General features: G+C 38.5%; 1 protein-coding gene across 1 annotated transcript in view; it reads right to left on the bottom strand.

Annotated features, from left to right (window-relative positions):
- The window catches only part of FBN1 (fibrillin 1), a 156323-nt gene that overhangs the window by 64329 nt on the left and 71781 nt on the right, over positions 1-20213 (bottom strand). The window contains exons 12-19 of the mRNA XM_086620462.1: positions 19347-19466; positions 15749-15874; positions 13446-13568; positions 8200-8322; positions 6775-6927; positions 4538-4591; positions 3506-3631; positions 168-293 (exon numbers count right to left, since the gene is read on the bottom strand). Of these exons, the coding sequence (XP_086476588.1) occupies positions 168-293; positions 3506-3631; positions 4538-4591; positions 6775-6927; positions 8200-8322; positions 13446-13568; positions 15749-15874; positions 19347-19466 (951 nt within the window). The remainder of the gene's footprint in view (positions 1-167; positions 294-3505; positions 3632-4537; positions 4592-6774; positions 6928-8199; positions 8323-13445; positions 13569-15748; positions 15875-19346; positions 19467-20213) is intronic.

Below are 20213 nucleotides of genomic sequence, written 5' to 3'. Positions count from 1 at the left end.
CATTTTGGCCTTGCTTCTCTTCGTTCCTCTACTTCCCCATATAATTTCTTCATGGTTTTTTGTAGTTCTACACATTATATTCTTATCAAGTTTCAAAGTATTTCTGGTACAATCTGAGAACAATCCAAATGAATAAAACTAGGATGAAATGGAATGTTACCAATTACCTTCACATGTCTTTAGGTCAGGAGTGTATACAAATCCTTTTGGACAAGTGCAAGTGAAACTTCCAGGTGTATTTCTGCATTGCCCGTTGTCACAGAGCAGCATGTTCAGTGCACATTCATCAATGTCTGTAATGAAAATAAAGAACTTTCTAAAAAAGAAAACATTTCTGGAATAGAAGCCAGGACAGAATTTCCCTCCCAGCAGTCACATTTCGTTAGATTTTGTGTATGTGGAGAGAAGAAGGAAACAAAGAGAAGAGAGAGAATATTCACACACATGACTTGCTCTGTTTTTCAAAGACACAAAAAAGATTTCTAGATTCTTTTATTAGACAATAGGCTTGGAATTACTTCAAATGAAAAAGACCATTCCAAATAAACTAAAGATCCAATAAATATCCCACTTACTGCACCTTCCTTCTTCATGAAAACTATCATTAAAATAATGCAAACAGAATAGTTATATGAATTTAAACCACAAAAATATTACCTAGAGAAAAATTAACATTCTAATTTTGTTTTTTAAATAGGGAAAAATGAGAAAAAAAAACCCAACAAACAAACCGCAACAACCTTCTCTGTATGTCTTTATTTACTTTTTCCTGACCTTTATTGCTTAGTAGGCTGCTTTGCTTTTGTAAGAGCTTGTACTTTTCTTTCTACATATATTCATAATATGTGACAGCCACATCATGGTTCAAAATAAAGCTGCGAATCACACTTTTTATCTTGCTTATATTATGGAACAGGTCTATGCAGTCTCTGATTCTCTGCACAGCAGACCCAGAGTCATGAAAGAAATGAGGAGAGGATTGGTTTGGAAAAGTTTGCTGGTCATCCTGGTCTTTAAATCACCATTTTGTTCCATGCTGGCTCTGAACTGTCTTGGATGTTATGGTTAACAAGGCCAATGTAAGTCTACACTTGCTTCAGAGGTGAAAAATTTAAGTCGAAATGCCAGTGCTAAATTTCAAGAGCCCTTAGGAAATCTTTGGAAGAGATCTGATGGTCATCAGAGAGAAGTTGCAAGAAGGTGGCAAGGGGCCATGAGTGGCAGGTGAAAACCAGGAGAGACCTCAAGAGCAGACAGAAACAATTGGCTAAGTCAGAGAGGACTCAGAAAGTGTTGAGAGAAGTTGGGAAGACTCAGAGGGTCAGCGCAGCAGCTGGGAACAGCAAAAGCACTAGGAAAAGCAGGGAGATTTGCAGAACAAAACAGACAGTGTGGGAAGCTTCACAGGAGTTCAGACAAATTGAGAGAGGGCCAGGTGGAACATTATGGAAAAATGGGAAACAGCTGTGATGGAGCATGGACGTGGGCTGCAACAGGGTGGGCTGGGGTGCAGCTGGAAAACTCACAGATGGATGGGGAGAAGAGAAGGGATGCCATAAGCTACGGGCAGACACTGAAATGGGTCATGGATAATTAAAGCCAAAGAAACAAATGGGAAAATGGGATGAATTACAGCATGACTTTTATCAAAGATAGATCAACTGTTATTTTTTTAAAAATAAGACAGTGGATAGTTTAGACTGGGATAATGCAGATGACTTAAACTATTTAGATTTAAGTAGAGAATACAAAACTGGAATAAAATTATTATGTAAGCTGAAGATAACAGGAAGGAATTTAAGAACTTTAAGGTGGTTCCAGAGCTGGCTGAAGGAGATATTACAGTAGGGTATATTAAAAAGGGGAGTAATCACGATGGAGAGAAGATATTAACAATGCCTTTCAGGGATCAGCCTTGGGACTGGTCCTATAAAATATCCATCCCAATGTAGAAATAAAACAAGAATGGGATCAAAAACCGTGGACAACACTAAGCTGGAAGTTATTACCAATACAGAGAATAATGCAAAACTAAATTAATCTTGACAATGTGAATGAGAGAAATAAGACAAAATATAATCACCAACGTTTAAAACCTTCCAATTAGGGACCAATAACAATAACATGCTACAAACCAGAACTCAGCAGTTGAAGGCTATTAAGAAGAGAAAACTCTGGATGTAACTCCCAATTAGAGGTTGACTTTGATCCCAAAGTATAACATGTATTTGAGAAAAGACTAATGCACTCTAGAATCAGTTTAGGCAGGATATTCCTAGGGGCAATGAAGAATTGCAGGCACCACTATACAAGGCACTGGTAAGACCTCATCAGAACACTGTCTACTGGTCAGATCAGTTGTGTTCAAGAGAAGGCTGCAGCCTCTCCTTTTATGAAAAGACTGAAAGTGTGGATTTGGATACTTTAGCCAACAGATAATTCTTTATAAATACTTTGGGGAAAAGTGCTGACATGGTGCTAAGTCAAAGGAATAATAAAATAATAATAATAAAGGAATAATAAAATGATCACAAATAAACTTTAACAGGAACTCAGAAGAAATTTCTGATCACTTGTGCAAAGGAGGTTTGGAACAATGCATCAATTCAGTAGTGGAAGAAAGGAATGTAAAGGGTTTTAAGTTATAGGCTTTCAATAGGACCATGTAATAGAATAAGAGAATTGTCAGAATTAAAATTTGTAACAGGAGTCTGCAGGCATCTGATGAGGTTTTTTACATCTCAGATAGTGTAGGAAGTGACTGGATTGCTACTTATTTGAATTCTCTTTATCCTATACCACAGTACTTCCACTGGTCACCTCTAAGGAACAAGAAGAACCTATTTCACCTTTTTTATGATGAATAATTTGGCTTTAGATTTTTTTCACTTGTAGGGCACAGGAAATCAGCCCTAGCTGGCCCATGCCATCAGATTCTGCTAGTGCTTCCAATGACAACGAATTTTCCTGTGTCTGGCCAGCACAGTTTAACACAGTTAAACCAATAGCCCTGTCTGAAAGTTGAAAGGGAATTTCTCCCCAAAGTTAGAGGTGGGAGAAACCATGTAAGCCTTCTGTAGCATATGGAATGCTTATCTTCTTATGATCAGTTGGGAGTTTTACCTAAATCCCCTGCTCTGGGAGGCACCTGGCACAATGGTGATCCTAGATCCCTCCTGTGGTGCATTGTAATTGCAGGATCTGGCTTCTTTTGATTTTGAGAAACATTGGTACTGCAGAATGCATGTTCAGTGGACTTAACTGAACTGGATGTTTATTGCTTCGTTTCCACTAATCTGAGTCACTGATGGCAATGCTCCCTTACAGCTCCACAGTAGAGAATTTCATAAGCATTTGCAAAGGACTGAAATTAAAACAAGAATTCAGTAGAAACATCCAGAAATATCAGAAGAGCAGCTAGCGGATCTGATGAAACACTGAAAAAAAAAAAGGCGAAGGAGGATAAAAACAAGCATCAAACTTCAAAATGAAAAATGGAACATACCAATGCAGTTTTTCCCAGTTGAATCCACTTCATATCCAGGGTCACAAATACATTTGTATGTTCCGTGCAGATTCTCACACCTTCCATTTGGACAGAGATCAGTATCTAGTAAGCACTCATTAATATCTACATAAAGGTAAAAAAACAAAACAAAACAAAAGAGTCAGTTGTTGAGGGGTTGTGAAGGTTAATTCTCCAAACTAGAAAATATATATCTTCAATATCACTAACATTGGCTGCTCCATATTTATTATCATGTAGTTCTGATTAGGGAATTCATACCTAAATATTCACACTCAAGAAAAAAGCATCCCTTTCACACTGATTTAGGACCATCTCTATCCCACAGACATTTAAGAGACTTGCACTGTAGATAAGAACTGGGATATTGAACTGGAGTCTTACATTTAGACATGCACATGTACTAATACCCCTCTGTATCTCCTGATTCATAGCATTTCCAGATGGCATCACTCTCCAAAGCATGAACATCCCTCCTTTCTGAATGTTTTTCCCTCTGTACTGCCAGCAAATTTACTAGTAAGCGTTGACTGGCTTAGAGTTTGCAGTTTCATTGTTCTACGACTACAAAGCTTTTATTGTAATCATTTGCTCTTTTTCTGTAATTAACCAAACTCTGTCAGCCTGGCCTTTTTGACAGATGAAAACACGTCAGGAAGTTCAATGTTCAACATCACTTTATTCTCCAGGACAATTTCAGTTGAAATGTGCAAATACCATTTACACATATGCTTATTAAGTCATATAGGTAATAACACCTCACAAATTTGCCATTATTTTATAACAGCACTGACATACATTCCATGGTATAAAACAGAGAGGGCATAATGGTGAAATGGCAAGCTCCTCTCATTTCATCCTAAATTATTCTAATGTGTTGCAAACAGCCTTTTGAATAAGCCTTCCTCCCATTCCTTCTCATCCCCACCAGCATGTCTAACAAATCAAGGATATCAAGGTAACACTTTTAGCCAGAACTGCTATAGTTTGAATTACATGAGGTGATCTTACCGTTTCCTCCTGCAGTCATGCCAGTTCCACTGCTGCACAGAGCCTGATATTCAGCTGGAAAAATATGAAAATACTTACTGGAATATTCTTTCTTAACTCATTGGTTTCAGCATCATCATTTAAAATATGTCAACTAATTACTCCAATGAAATAAGATGCCTTTCGATTATTCTAAAAACATTAATAACCTCACAGTGTTCTGAACCCATGAAACATTTTAGCAGATTCAGGGTCTGCATCTGCTCATGAAGATGGATGAGCAAAAACTTCATATGGTGAACTGAGGCATTTAGGAATAGACATAAACTTCATGCTGGCCCTCCTACACAAATGAACCATAACATATTCACAGCAAGATTCTCCAGAACTCGTATGTCCAAATCCTTGCTCAAGGTGCACATTCAAAGTGATGAGGAAACAGAAAAAGTTTTCCTATAAATCTAGTCCATATATAACTCCACTTAGCAGGCATGTCTTCAGGAGTTCATAGTAGAACAAGACCTCTTATCCTTAAAAAAACTAATTAAAATATGTATCAAAGTATCTCAAATGTCTTAATTACCACTGGGTTCAAGTTCTTCTTTTGAGTTCAGAACAATTAATAGAATAAACTGACAGTCAGATCAGCATTGTCAGCATTTTCCAATATATTTGCACTTTAAGAACAGCAGAAATAATTACAATGCTAAAATTAATAAACATTAAAGATATTTATGGAATTAGCTGTCTTTTCTCTAAAGACAATCATGTGCAACACATCTGCCAATACTATCATAACCAGCAGATTAATATGTAGCCCTGCCTGAATCAAGTAATCACTGCTACTGTATGTGAAAGCAGACCTGCTCTGGACATGCACCAGCAAAACTTTTAGTCCAGAAGGGCAGGAACTTTTGCAAAGAGAAGGAGCACAGAGACAAATGTTTTCCTTTCAGGAATTTTTTCAGTCTCTCTGATACAATGCTCCTCTCTAAGAAATCTTCTACTTCCCTCCCCCACTCAAAGCCCAAAGAAATGCTACACTTCACCTTACATGAAATGGCACTTTTTTTAACAATTGAAGAGGTGGGCAAAATAACACAGGAAAAATAGCTTCCACATATGTAAATGTTCTGCTAAAGTACTTCAAATATAAAACAGAAGTCAGTGATACAGAGTCCAACATTTACAAAAGATTTCAACTCCACTGTACAATAAGAAGGGCCCGCTGATATCAGCAAAGGCTGCTGGAAAGACACCTTCCTATTCTGGTAACAGTTCTTCGGTGTTTTCCTATTCTAAATAACACAGCATATTATAAAGTGGTAGTTGGCACGTTCCTGCTGAAGAGCTTACATCAGCTCAACCAGCCTAATTTGTTCCAACTGGTTTTGTCTCCCTAATGCTTTTCATAACGCTATCAGTTAAAACTGAGATTTTAAAAATAAATCTTGAATTATTTTTTTGCCTACAAAGCTGACACTATATTAGTATGAGATGCTTTTGAACTAGATTTTGTTTATAAGCAACAACAGATTTGCTGAGTGAAAAGAATCACTCAACAAAGCTGAGCTTCAAACTAGCTCCTTGCAGTCACCTCCATGAAACCAGGGTCTCTTTACTGACTTCACGACAAGGACTTTGTCAGCACAGCCTTGGAAGAAGTGCTTTCCTAAAAGCAGATTCTGCCAAGAGAATGATTAGAATCGCTTTCTTGCTAGAGAGAAGTTATGTTCCAGACAACTTTGCCTGATGGCGATTTTCGTGAGAGACTCAAGCATTCTGTACCGACCTAACTGGACATTTGTTTTTGCCTTGACTATCCAAAGGCTAATTATTGCATAAACAATTTCAGATCACTTGAAGGATATAGAATTCAGGCAGCAAACATCTGACTGACAGGTGGACATACGGATTTGAATATACAAATTACTCAAGATGTTTCCATAAACTACTTGAGGTCAAAATGGTATTTTTTGTTATCCATATCTATCAAAATAGAGTTTGTTGTTTGAAGATCTGTTTTAATGCATACAACAACTCTGGACCCAGATATTGTTATTTACTGTTGCCTCAAAAAATTCTCTCCTGTACTTTTCAAACATGCAAAATAGGAGACTGCTCAAAATATGTAATGTTATACAACAATTTAACCCTCCTGATTTAGGGTGCAATGTTAATACAAAACGGTATTTTACCTTTCTAAAAATAGTTTATCAGCATAAATCTTAAGAACATGTACCAGTAACATGCTGTACCTGAATTCTGCGCTGGGCAGGGCTGACAAGGCTCCCCAAAGGCGTAGTCAGTGCTGGCACAACAGCACTCTGATTTTGTAACCGCACCGGTTAATGGTCTCACGCATTGTCCTCTCTTATAGCCACCGTAGCACGTGCTCCGCATATGTGTATCTGAGGAAATAAATCTCTCTTAATCCTGCCATAGCCAACTATACTGCCATAAACTACAACAAGTATTAAATCTAGCTCAGGCGACATAAACACTGTAAAATAGCTGTCAAAACAAAACATTCTTCACTATTTTCCTATGTTTTTCACCCACCTATACTGCCATTCTACCTGGGACAGGAAATTCTTCTTCATCATGATTCTAAAAGTTCAGACATACAAATTAGTTACCGCATTTAATGGCTAGTATTAATGAACTACTAGGAGAACAATCAATACTTAACCTTGAACTAGCAAGAAACCATAGGGAAAAGGGACAAAGTCTCTGCCATGTGACAGGGACATTACTCACTTGTAACTTGATAGGCCCAGCAGCAGGATCTCAGAGCTAGAATCGAGTATATCTCAAAACATCCAAAAAACCTCAGTAGTGTTCACTTTATTCTGAGTTAGAGGACTGATTTGATTTTAACAAGAAGTATTTTCCCTCCCCCTCCCAACCTTGTTAGCTGTTTCTGATTCATCAAGGCTAAAATCACCACTGCTGCAACAACTTGGATTAAACCTACTGAGGCCCCAGTGAAGCTTTTGTTTTCATTTTATACCTGAAAAAAGGCAGAATGACAGAAAAAGAAAAACCTGCACGAGGAAAAGATCACAAAACACGCTGCCATTCAAAAAACGCTTTCTTTTCTTGTAAAAAAAAAAAAAAAAATCATTAATGCTACTCCAGTGCATAAGATTTAAAACATTTATCTTTTCAGGTCCAGGGTGACATCTCACTTTTTAAAAACTGGCCCATAATGACTGTCAGACAGAGTAGAATTTTAAAATCAAACACCTCAAACATCTTTGGCTTGTAGAGAAGCAGGAAGTGGAAAAACTGTTAAGTCCCACTTTAAAAAGAGATGAGAGAGTAATTAAATCTTTAAGTTTAGTGACAAATGAAGAATTTTACATTGACAGAAATGAGGCAAATTCTCACCTGCTCAAAACTGATACAGCACTACTTACCTCCAACAGCACTATGCTGTATAGTCTACCTGACCTTGTGATTTGGCCTCCACATTTTTCCTCTTTAAATGCAAAGCAAAAGAAAAAAAGAGCAAAATGGGCTATCACAATAAGTATCTCAGAGCTGTTAGTATCCACTAGGACTACCATTCACCATGAAAAAATGGTAAATTCTACATTCAAGCTTCATCCCTCATCAGTCCAACATTAACGCCTTAACATTGGTTAATGGTGACTCGCCACACATTAAGCTTGTCTTACCAACACACACGCGTCCGTCCAGTCCTACTGCAAGGCCAGGGAAGCATTCACATCTGAAAGAGCCATCAGTGTTCACACAGCGCCCGTTCATGCATATTCCAGCTGTCTCGCATTCGTCGATGTCTGTTGGAGAACAGAATGAGCTTTATTAGAAATTAAATCACATAGTGTTCAATGCCTGACTGAAACTTGCATTTGTGCAGCTTATTTTCAGTGTATCCTATAGAAAAACATCAAGTGTAAATGAAAACTAGTTCATGTAAAGGTTTTATTAGGAATAATGATAAATTCATTCTGTGAAATGGAAGAAGAAAATGCACAGAACAAAACAATTTCGTTCTCCTTGGAGAGTGAAAAGGGACTACATTTTCCTAGCTTGTTCCCAAGAGGTACATATTCCCAATTAAGGGTCATTCAGGCAAAAACATAATCGGAGGAAGGAGGAAACTGACTGCTAAGACAAAGGACTTCTGTAGTGTGTAACAGAGCATTCCCCTTCAGTGTTAACAGTTAGTTCATGATGTAAGAAATCAGTTCAGAAAGAAAACTGAATCTTTCACCCCCCCACAAGGTGCCTTCACAGAGCCACCAAAGAAATTTCCCTTCCTCCTGCTGCGGGTTCAGTTTTTGGAAGCGCATCTGAACGTCCACAGTCAGACCCTGCCCTGCACGTAGTGTCTCTCTGGTGATCTGCATGACAATTGGATTTTCCTATCAGATGCTCATTACAGCCCATTTTATAAACTTCTAATGGACAGCGTGCACTCCAGTGTTGAAAGGAATTTGTTAATGATTTGAGCCCTGAGCAATTGCTGAGCACAAGCTACCATCTTTGCCCAACAATAGTACATTGAACAATAAGGCCCTTAGCAATGAAATACAAGAATGAAGTCTTATAATATTAGACTATCACAAAGCAATGTTAAATTAGTAAAAAAATTATATAGCCTGCGTGCATCCTGTTAATAGTAAGATCATTCTCCAGACAGAGAAAGCATGCCATTACTTTATAAGTGATTAAGAAAAGGGGTGTTTAAAATATTGTTTGGAAGTATGTATAACCTTTATAAAATAATCACTTCATAACAACTCTCCATAATATATACAAGAGACAGTGTGTGTGACAATTTCCTTTTTTCTGACCTTAAAAGGGCAAATTGAGAGTGAAACACCTCTGTGTTTTACTTTGTTTGCGTTGTTTGGCATAAAACATGGCTTGTATGATCCAAGATTCCTTTTTCAAACTGCATTTTAAAATAGAAGTTATATTTAAGTACACGGGCTCAATTCATTTCTACTTCATCCTGCAACCTTTTGTTCTGTTTCAGAAAAATCTTAAATGCTTCTCCCACTTTAAACTTAGTCCTTAATCAGTGTAAGTAAAAACAGAGTTGGGACTTCAAAACATGCTCATACTATTTAACAGTGTAGACAGTTATTTTGTTAAGACAACACTGAACTCCTTTGACAGATACAACTTTTCCTGAAAAAAAAAAAACAAACCCAAAAGCAAAAATTAACTTTCCTTTTTCTTCCTTACAGAAACAGAAAGGCAAAGTTACTTTTTTTCCTTTTCCTGTAGTTTATTTTAAAAAAAGATTTTGTAAGCTAATAAGAGGTGAAATGTGCAATCTATTTTGCTTTGCACCGATTTACAAATGTGTTGGAAACACTGTTATGGATGTTTTCTGGAAAGGTGAAGTGGGTTACTTAGAATTGTGCAGATTAGCTGAAAACCTGGCTCCAGTAAAGATGGGGTAAAAATAGCCTCTGCTTTTACCAGGGCTGAGATTCCACCCAGAAAAATCAACCCGGTCCAAATTTCTAAGCTTGACAAGGCTCCGCTGTCTTCTGTGGCAAAAGTAGCCATTTGGACAACTTAAAAAAACACTAATTTTTCTGACTTTTGCCAGAATACTTCAATCTGGTTCTGGAAAACCAACTAATGAACTCACTCTCCATGTTCAATGAGTTTTTGCTTTTTCCGCTTAGCTTGCTCAGTAGTGCCAGCTGGGTACACTAAGTCCTCTAATTTTAACCAGGAAAAATTTACTCAGACTACTAAACTGCCACTTTCAGTAGCCTTGCAATAGCTTTCAACTTGGGGAATTCCTGTTTGGTCGAAAGATGAAACAATGTACAGAACAGAAATAATGCTTTAAAGCTCTGCCTGTCTGATGCAAGTATTTCTGAAAAAATCAGCAAATCATCAGTGAAAAAAGCTAATGGCGAATAAGTTTGGTATGTCTTGTATTACAGGGAATACATAAGACTATGGAGTAACATCCTTTTTTTGGCACGTTACTTCATAAAGCCTGAGTGGAATTTTTTACCAGACAGCCAAACATATGCCCTGTACTTATACTTAAATTCCGATTTTATGGAACTGTCAATTACAGTATTCCCAATTTCAGGTTAGAAATTCTTCTTAATAGTTGAAAATTCAGCTTAGAGTGCATTAAATGAGATGTTTATAGGAGCAAAGTGTTGCACATTGCAATTCTTATAATCCTTTGTTGATCCCCTAAAGAGTTTGGCAAAAACGCATGTTCAATTCCATATCAAAATTGCTCAAGCAAGTAGTCATTTGCTGCAGAAATGTCAGTTTGTCCATACGCACATTCCAAATATGCATCAGCACTAACTGCATGTGCAAGCATGAGCTTGGAGCTTACATTGTGTAAGATCCTAATGCATTCACTTCACAAACAAATTCAGCTTATTCAGTGTGAAGAATGAGTGTGTCAAAGGCTAACCATTCCGCAGGAGAGAAGTTATTTACTCTGTACATGTGGTGTGTACAGAAAGGACTCAATAAGGACAAACATTAATGTACAGGAAAAGACATTATTAAAGATCAATCTTTTAAACTTTTACTATCATAACTAGAGATGTTATGATATGACATGTTATGAATGACAGGACGAGAGGGAATGGCCTCAAGTTACGCCGGGGGAAATATAGGTTAGATATCAGGAAAAATTTCTTTACAGAGAGGGTTGTGAAGTGTTGGAACAGGCTGCCCAGGGAGGTGGCAGAGTCCCCATCCCTGGAGGTGTTTAAACACCGTGTGGATTTGGTGTTGAGCAACATGGTTTAGGGACCCTGACAGTGCAGGGTGAATGGTTGGACTCTATGATCTTGAAGGTCTCTTCCAACCAGACGATTTTATGATTCTATGTTTACCAGAACTGTGCTCTCTCTAGCCACTACATTCCTGGGAACTATTTCATGATACTTCGGGCAAGTGGAAGAAAGGAGCCAAATAAGAAGATGGGAAAAAGTGTAATTTGGGTGTCAAGGTCTCAAAATCTGGTTTTATTTTGATTTCAATAGTAATTTTAACATGTAATGAACGTTTGCGCGCTCATTCATAGAGAGCAAGGCTTATTGTAAGTGTTGAAAAGTAGTGGGAGAAATGCTTCATTTTACTGTAAGATCTGTTCCAACTTTCAGTAGGAATCAGTAGAGTTGCCTGCGATTTTGGATAATTTTCAAATATTCTTCCTTTGATGCACAGGAGTAACACTTCTCTAGGGCCAGAAACCCCTTTTTGGCTGTATACATGCTTCTGTTTAGCCAGAAGGCATGTAACAGAGGCTGTGAAGTGGACTATCATTGGGTTTTAAGTAGTCTGAAGCAACTGACATACCATCTCCTTGGATGGCACTTTAGTGCATAGACTGATGTGAAAAAAAAAAAAAAAAAAAAAAAGATGCTCAAGGCAAAAATCAAGACAAGTGTGTTTGAGTGAAGCTTGCATCAGTGAGTCACATCTCTGCTAAGGACACAGAAAGCAGCCAGTAATCTTTAGGAACATGACTGACTGATGTGCCAAGGCCTGATGGGCATTGAGTTCTTCCTTGTCAAGTCTGAGACCAAATCTTGCTGTCGTCCCATACACAGACCAGCTCGGAAATAAGCTTTGGCAAAGCACAGACATACACTTCCCATTTGGAAAACAGGTAAGAATGGAAATAAAGCTGATTGCTCTAAGTGTGTGAAGGCTGCAGCCAACACAGCCAGTAGCTGTTAAGGTAAGGAGATGCTTGTATGGATCAGCACATTTGCTCATTTGAGAAACTAAAGAACAATTCATTCTCCCAGTCAAGACAATCCTATTACAAAGCAACAATGGGGTCACCTTTCATTAGAAATACTTGTTTCCCTCACCTGAAGGCTGGGTAGCACTGTCTTGCATAGCTAATGCAAAAGCTATCAAATGCAAGAGAAGTTCTGGACGTTTTACTGGGTTTATTGCCCTGGTTTGGATTTAAAGTCTAAGTCTAGACTCTATGCAGTTCAGATCTAAGTCTGGAACAGTGTTCAAGAAACAATAGGATTAATTCACCTTTCATGCTGGTAACTCTCAAAACCAAATTATTTATTCAAACACTTACTTTTGTTATTGGTCCACAACAAGATGCTGCAGTGTAATTCAGTGTCACTTTTCTTTTTAAATTTGCCGAAGTGTAAGCAACCGCTTTTTCTGCCTTGATTTCAAGAGTTAAAGGATTTTAAGTTTTTCAAAAGAAAAAACTGTAACTAACTTGGCCCAGCACTTGTTTATTCCTTATTTTGACTTCTGCTTTGTGCCTATAAAACTTGTTGAAACATGGAGATTTATAAACACAAAACTTCCAGTTCCTGATGGGACTGAAGGAAAACTCTGATGACATAACCAGCAACCAGAACACTGCAGTGTCTCCCACAGGAGGTATTGCTGAGCTAGAGCAGCAAATGGAAAAGTAATCTTGCTGAGGTGCTCATGTCTGCATCTCGGTCACACAGGGTGCTGGCACCCCTCAGAGATGCTGCATTGACTAGGAACACCCAGGCAGGAATGGGAGAAAAACCCACAGAAGGCAACGAACCAGGGTGTTGGGAAGGCCAAAGGCAGAAAACTTTAAAAAGCTAAACACAAAAAGAGAGATATACTGGAGTCAGACTGCAGAAGATCTCATAGGCAAAAAACCCTGGAGTTTAACTAGGTCAGATCGCACAGTCCTTGATCAAAGAATATTTTCCACCAGCTAGTTAGGGCAGTTGCTCAACACTGTGGAGAAGACTGAGTACTGTCTTGCACAATGACAGATCATTCTAGCTCATTAAAAAAGTATATCTGATGAGAACTCTGCCCAGTATTCCTTGTCTCCAAGGATCTCTGTAAGGAAATAAGGCGATTCTTGAAGCTACCAGAGCAATATGACTCACAGGCTCTGGGAATCCATAATTTATTTGCTCACCTCTGCAATAGCGTCCATCAGATGCTAACTGGAACCCTGGTTTACAAATGCATTTAAAACTGCCATCTTCATTGATGCACATGCCATTGAGACACATGTTCCTTATGCTGCATTCATCCATATCTGAAAATGTACATAATAGACACAATGCTTATAATTTTTCAGTAAAAGAACTCTTACTACTTATAGCCAAAAGATAAATCTTAATTTTTTTATTAGTTGTCAGTGGCATATGATAATCAGAAACATAGGATGAGACATACTGCACTGTCCAAGAGGATGCGTCAAAGCAATGACTCTGTTTTTTCATTAATAAATCATAAACATACAAAGGTATGCATCCAAAAAGAGCAAAGAGAATGAAAAACAGATGAGAAACTGGACAGCTTAAGAACTGTCAGTTGGTAAAAACTCTAAAGAAGTGAGAAAGGCATGTAATTTAAGAGAGTTTGCAATCTTGAGGTAAACAGAAGCTAGGCCAGAAGCAGCGTCCCATTTGGAATGGTAAACACAATTTTATGTTACTAAGAACGCCCGAAAGGGGAGGAGTGGGCATTTGTGTTTGGAGTGAAAACTTTTGTAATCTCCATTGGATGTGTCTAAGATTTCTGATGTGGGAGACTTCCCAGCACTATGCTCAAGCATGCATTCTGTGGGCACTTTCATCATCAACCTCCATTTAAAATAAAACTTACCCCTTTCCTGGATTCAGCATGACAGGTCACATAGGAGGGTACTTACTAATCACAGCTTCATACTAGCATTATTCACTCTCTGATTTAATGGCATAGCGCGAAAGACTCAAATAGGAAAATGTGGAGGTCCCAGACACTGCTATTCTGAACCCCGCACAGTTACTCACACCAGGAAAAAAAAAAGGAAAATAAAAAAGAAAAAAAAAAGGCAAAAAAAAAAAAGGCAAGTACAGAGAATTCTGTGCTTGATTTGAGTAAGCTTTTATATCCTCTTAAAATCCTGTCTTTATTTCGGTCTGGTGCAAATGAAATCAGTTTCGGATGTTACATCCAAAAAAAATCAGCCCTGTTTACCAGTTTCATCCAAAGGACTATATACAGTTACATTAAGGTATGACACAATGCTATGGTCTTTACTGATTAGTGCGTGTGCATATGTATTCCTAAGAACAAAACTCAATGCACTGCAGTGCCAGAGAAGAAACTGTTTCATAAGTGGATGCAACAGACATTCTGGCAACATACGCAATGGAATTAAAAATGTTTTACCAGACTGTCAATGTCCTGGTTCTTATTACTATTAGCACATGGTATTTGGTGGGAAAGGAAGAAATCAGAATCGATTTTTTTTTCAAAATATATTCATTTCCAAATATATTTAGTCAATATAATTCCATAATAAGATATTTAAAAAGCAGCTTATAGTGCTAAACTGTATCTAAAAAAGAGTCAGGAAAAACAGAGTCTTAAAACGTCTGTCTCTACCAAGGATTAACAGAATCACTACTAGCACATAAAATCACTGGATCATAATGACATTACAATATATTCTGAATCGTGCTATTTTCCTTAATATTGCAGCTGTCTTGGACAGAAATTACACTTCTAGACATAGTGTGTTTTCTTTTTACTTACAGGCTAAGTCAGACAAAAATAATTTATGATTTAAAAAAAAATAATCGTGTATCTATCCCAACCAGGAATTTTGGCATTAAGTCTTTGAGCTGAATCACTGAGATAATATTCTGCCAAAAATGTTTCTAAGAACAGTGCTTGAAATTCCTTTAACGTATGAATAGATCATTGGGAACCTTCCCAAGGACCTTGGGAAGCATGATAAAGAACATTCTTCTTTTTCCCCTCTTCACTAAAGATCTGGGAGGTAGGAACACATCAATTATGTTTACAAATTTTTCTTAAAACAGTTTTTATGGGTCAGACCAGACTGCATCTACATAAAACACATTGCTAGTCACCCAGTAAGATCCCATAAAGCATGCTGTTAAACACACAGTAAAGTCAGGCAGCATGTGACTTGTGCTCCGTTTTAAAATGTACCACTCCCATCAAAGAAACTGATTTTTTGCGATAGTATGTGCTATTTCTCCTGCTGGACAGACACCCCATTAAGGATTGCCAAGCCAAGGCTCCAGAACTGGCTGCAAAAGACAGTTTACTTGCCCTCCCAGATACAGCAAAAGGTATTTAGAAATTTGATTCCTTGTTCCTTCCCTTCCCTCCCACCAGAGGTCCTTTTCTTTTTCATTGACATGAATAACCTCTTGCAACTGTAATTACTGACACGGAGTAACTTCAGGAAAGTCTTACCTTCACAGTTTTTCCCATCAGCTGCCACTTGAAAACCGGCATTACACACACAGTGAAAACTGCCATCTGTATTTATGCATCGTCCGTTATTACAGATACGACCGTTCTGCAAACATTCATCAATGTCTGAAAGCCAACCAAAAAGAAAACATTTTGGGGTTTTTCTTTTTGATACTCAAGAGGAATTTTTCCCATTTCCCCTTCCCCTAGGTTTTTAACTCTATATAGAAATTATATTCACCTGAAAAATGATTTGTTTTGATTTCCACAACCGAACATTATGGGGGTGGAAAATGTTCATCAGCTTGAAATTTCAAGTTGCTGTGAAAGAATTCCAGTGAACACTACCCTGCAGCTTGGTCAAACAAGAATCAAACCCTTTCAATTGTGGGTTTTTTTTGCATTTTTGTTCATCATGAAAATATTTTTACTGAAGTTTAACTTAATAGCTAACTACTGAAGGAAAGACAGGGGAAGCTTGCCTTTTGCTGCTGCTTTGTAAGATAACAGGAAAGTTCGAGACTTTCCCACCTCAGAAGATATTTCTCCTGCTTATTTTATATTTGAAACATCAGCTCCTCATTTCCCTCTCTCTGCAGGAGGTACTTGGCAAGTGCTTTGGAGGACCTGAATGGTGATATCACACAAGGCTGGCAGCTCTCCCTCTCCTCCAAACGAGGGGAGAGGAGATGCTGAGACAGACTGTCTAGACATTTTTCAGATTGTTCAGTGTTCTCCATCAAGGCCTGGACCATCTCCCAGAGATTCCTGCACACAGGGGACTCTGCTCACAGAGATCTTAACCAGCCCGTGCAGACCTACCTATCATGCAACCACGCTGTCTTCCCAAATATCCTGGGGGTGCCCTTCACCAAGCCCTCTCCACAGGGTTGTATTGTTGCGCTCAGGAAGAAACAGAGCACAGGGTGTCCTTCTAAATGCTCTTGCTCTCTAGACACCTACCTGAGGGGGAACTGATGCCTCTTGAAACTGCGAACCCGCATTTACCTTCTTAGCAGTGCGGTAGCAGTAGGAAGCTGGTTAGAAATCCCTGATAATAACTTTCGAAAGCAACCAGGCCAGCAGAGGCAAGAGCTGCTCAAATGACAGCTTACTGCAGTGGCAGCTTGCAGCCCTCTTGACTTCCAGTAAAAGTGTACAGGCGTGATAAACCTCCCCTCATTTTGATAAACATAATTGATCAGCAATCAGAAATCAGAGTTTTCTCTCTGCTCAGTCCTTTTCTCCCCACTTTTGTGGCACTCTTTTGTACCTGAGCCTGGCTTCAGCTACTCCACCAGCTTTTTTCCTTAGGACAGGCAGAAATCATAGAATACCAGGTTGGAAGGGACCTCAAGGATCATCTGGTCCAACCTTTCTTGGCAAAAGCATAGTCTAGACAAGAGGGCCCAGCACTGTCCAGCTGAATCTTAAAAGTGTCCAATGTTGGGGAATCCACCACTTCCTTGGGAAGATTATTGCAGGGGCTGATTGTTCTAATTGTCCAAAATTTTCCTCGAGTCCAATCGGCATCTCCCCAGGAGTAACTTGTACCCATTACCCCTCGCCTTTTCCATGTGACTTCTAAAAGGGGAATCTCCATCTTCTTTGTTGTCTGACCTCCTCCTCTCAGAAATGTCGGGTAGATTACAGTAGGTACTTAGTTATTAAAGCTTCGACTCCCATACGTTCATAGCTAATCATCATAAAATTTCACTTTTTTTTCAGGTCCGTTTTACATCCCCTCTTCGCAATTGAAAAGCATTTTTTGATTTGATCACTAATCATAATGTGACAATCTTATTCATCTGTGTCTCCAATCAGCATATTGATTCAGCCAAACGTCTACTAGAATTATAAGGGATCCTAATAACAGTCGAATCAGCAGCTGGCGATACAGACTGCAACATTTAATCAGTCACCTATCAGACTCATCAGGCAGAAAAACCCCTCCCCTGGAGCCTGGCAGCAAGGACTAGATAAGCATCTGGTCTTTATGGAGACTTCATTTTTCAAGAATGGATGTAAGAAATACATTTGCAAAAGCATATCAGCACAGACACATTTGTGTATGCAAAAACCACAACCTCAACACACAAAGTAGTCATGCAAAGTAATTTTACAGCAAATGCTGATTTGGCAGGCACCAGTGCTATATGCATATTTTGCCAAATGCACCCCACTAGCCTTTTTCTTTCCCCTAAACTAGTCCTAAAAATTCCTTCATAAAAGAAAGATTCTGCACACTGTAGCATTTTCTGAACTGCCTGTCAAGCCAGCACAGTTCCCTTAGACTGCAAAGGAACTGCTAAGTGACCACACTTTAATGCCATTAAGCTACTGGGCTTCTGACAACCATGTGTTTGTGTAATGAATCAGTCAAATTAAAAGCTTGTGACAAAAATGACTCATGAGTAAATTCATCATCGCTGAGACTCCACTTCAGCACTCCTTCACCACTAGTGAGCTGAACTATGAAGATGCTTCCACAACATGGCTATTTGGCAGCAATTAGGTCAAATACTCTCAGCAACACGCAGCAGCAGTGCTGGCTCTGCATGTCCTCCTGGATTGAAGTAAGCTTCTGTACCACAAATACCTTTCTGATTCAGAAAGGGGAAAAAAATAAAATCGCGCACCAACACAGATAGCTTTCTTCTGGCTTTTTAGAAACTCTCTGCTTCAGAAGGAATGCATGCTCAAGGAACCCTCCTCTTAGTGCAGAAAGCAAAATATGAAGACAAGCTGGGACTCTGAGCATTCAAACATCCTGTTTCATTTAGATGCTTCATTTCCTATGGAATATCAAAGTAGTCATTCATTCTCCTGCCAGAAATCTCTCATTATGACTTAACTATAAAGGATTGCAACCACCTTTACAGTCAAATTCCCACCCAGGACAGTCTGGGAGCCACAGAACCCTGACAGAGGGCTGACCACTGAGGTTCCATGCTCACAGGAACCACATATTCCCTACTCTCATAGGAAGACAGGATGAAGACCATCAGGACTATTGTTGAGCCTGGTCTTCAAAACACCAATAATGGGGATCCTACAGCTTCCCCACCTAGACCTTCCCTGTGCTTCACTACTTTTCCATACCTTATTTAAGTTTTCATTGCTATAATTTATGTTTAGTTCTTTCTCTGACAGTGGGCAGGGACAACAAATGGACACTGTATTCTTGTATTTACCCACTGGAAGACTTATCTTTCTGTCCACCTCTCTTAGTCTTCTAACAGTCTTTTATAGGTATCCCTCCAAAGAAGATATGTTCAATTGTCCTTGAGATCGCCAAGAAGCAAAAAAAAAAAAAGTCTCAATAGTTAAAAAAACAACAAAAAAAGAAAACACGTCTCTTCCACTTCGAAGCCACAAATGGTGCCAAGATACTTTCAGCACAAGACAAAATGTCTTTCTTCATAACCCAGTCTGTGAATAGCCAGCTCAGGCAGGTTAATCATTTTTACTGCCATATCTGATTTATTTTTTTTAAACCCCCTCATATTTAACACATCTGTTAAATTTTGCTTAAAAGCTATTTTCCCTTCTGGTATGTATACAATAGTACAGATACGGCTGTAAAACCATAATTTACCTCGGCACTCTGTTCTAGTTGGAGTGCTTTGATATCCTATACGACATTGGCATACGTAGGATCCCTGGGTGTTCACACAGTCTCCACTGATGCATGGATTCTTTTCACATTCATCAACATCTGCAAAACACAGACAATATATTTTTATTAAGACATTGGTTGAAAGGTACTCAGGTCTGCAGGGGTATGTTACTGTTTTGTAGTTGGAGAAATAGTATGCTTCAATCTGAAATGAGAGAGGACATCACTGAATTCCCAGTAAAATGATCCCATGTTCTAAACTAAGGAGGAGCTGGGAAAAAGGAGTACTCAACAAGACAAGATATTGCATGTGTGAGAGGTAGAGGTCTTAATCCCACACCTCCACATTCCCAGCCCCACTGGAGACATAGATTTTGACAGAAGCAAAATCTTGCATGTAAGAGACAGCTAATCCTTGCTCCTGTCATCAAGCTCTGGCTGAGTTCCAAAATTAAAGAGCTCAAGAGCCCAAGATACACCTGATGAGCTGAAAGAGGACTTGTAAATCTTACTAAGCCTGAGATCATAACTATTTTTATTTTTTTTTTAACAATAGCTCATTTGCTTACTCAGAGAGCTGGTAGAATTTTCAAGAGATCATTTTCAATCACTAATGAATACATTATATAATAAACACACAGGATAGTAAAATGAGAAATTCTTCTGTATTTTTGTGGCAAGTAACAAGATTTGTTAAATACTGTCTTAAACGTAAAAGTGCTATAAAAATAAGTTGGTAGTTGAAAGCAATTAGTTCTTGGAAGTCTATTTACTGGTTGTTTTTTTTTTTGGAGGAGGTTGTTTTATTTAAGAACTCAGAGTTACTACATTGTGTGGAAAAGAATT

Source organism: Tauraco erythrolophus, chromosome 14, assembly GCF_009769465.1.
Source record: "Tauraco erythrolophus isolate bTauEry1 chromosome 14, bTauEry1.pri, whole genome shotgun sequence".
Lineage (NCBI taxonomy): Eukaryota > Metazoa > Chordata > Aves > Musophagiformes > Musophagidae > Tauraco > Tauraco erythrolophus.
The sequence above is the reverse complement of the archived record's forward strand: the minus strand, read 5'-3'. Positions and strand labels throughout refer to the sequence as shown.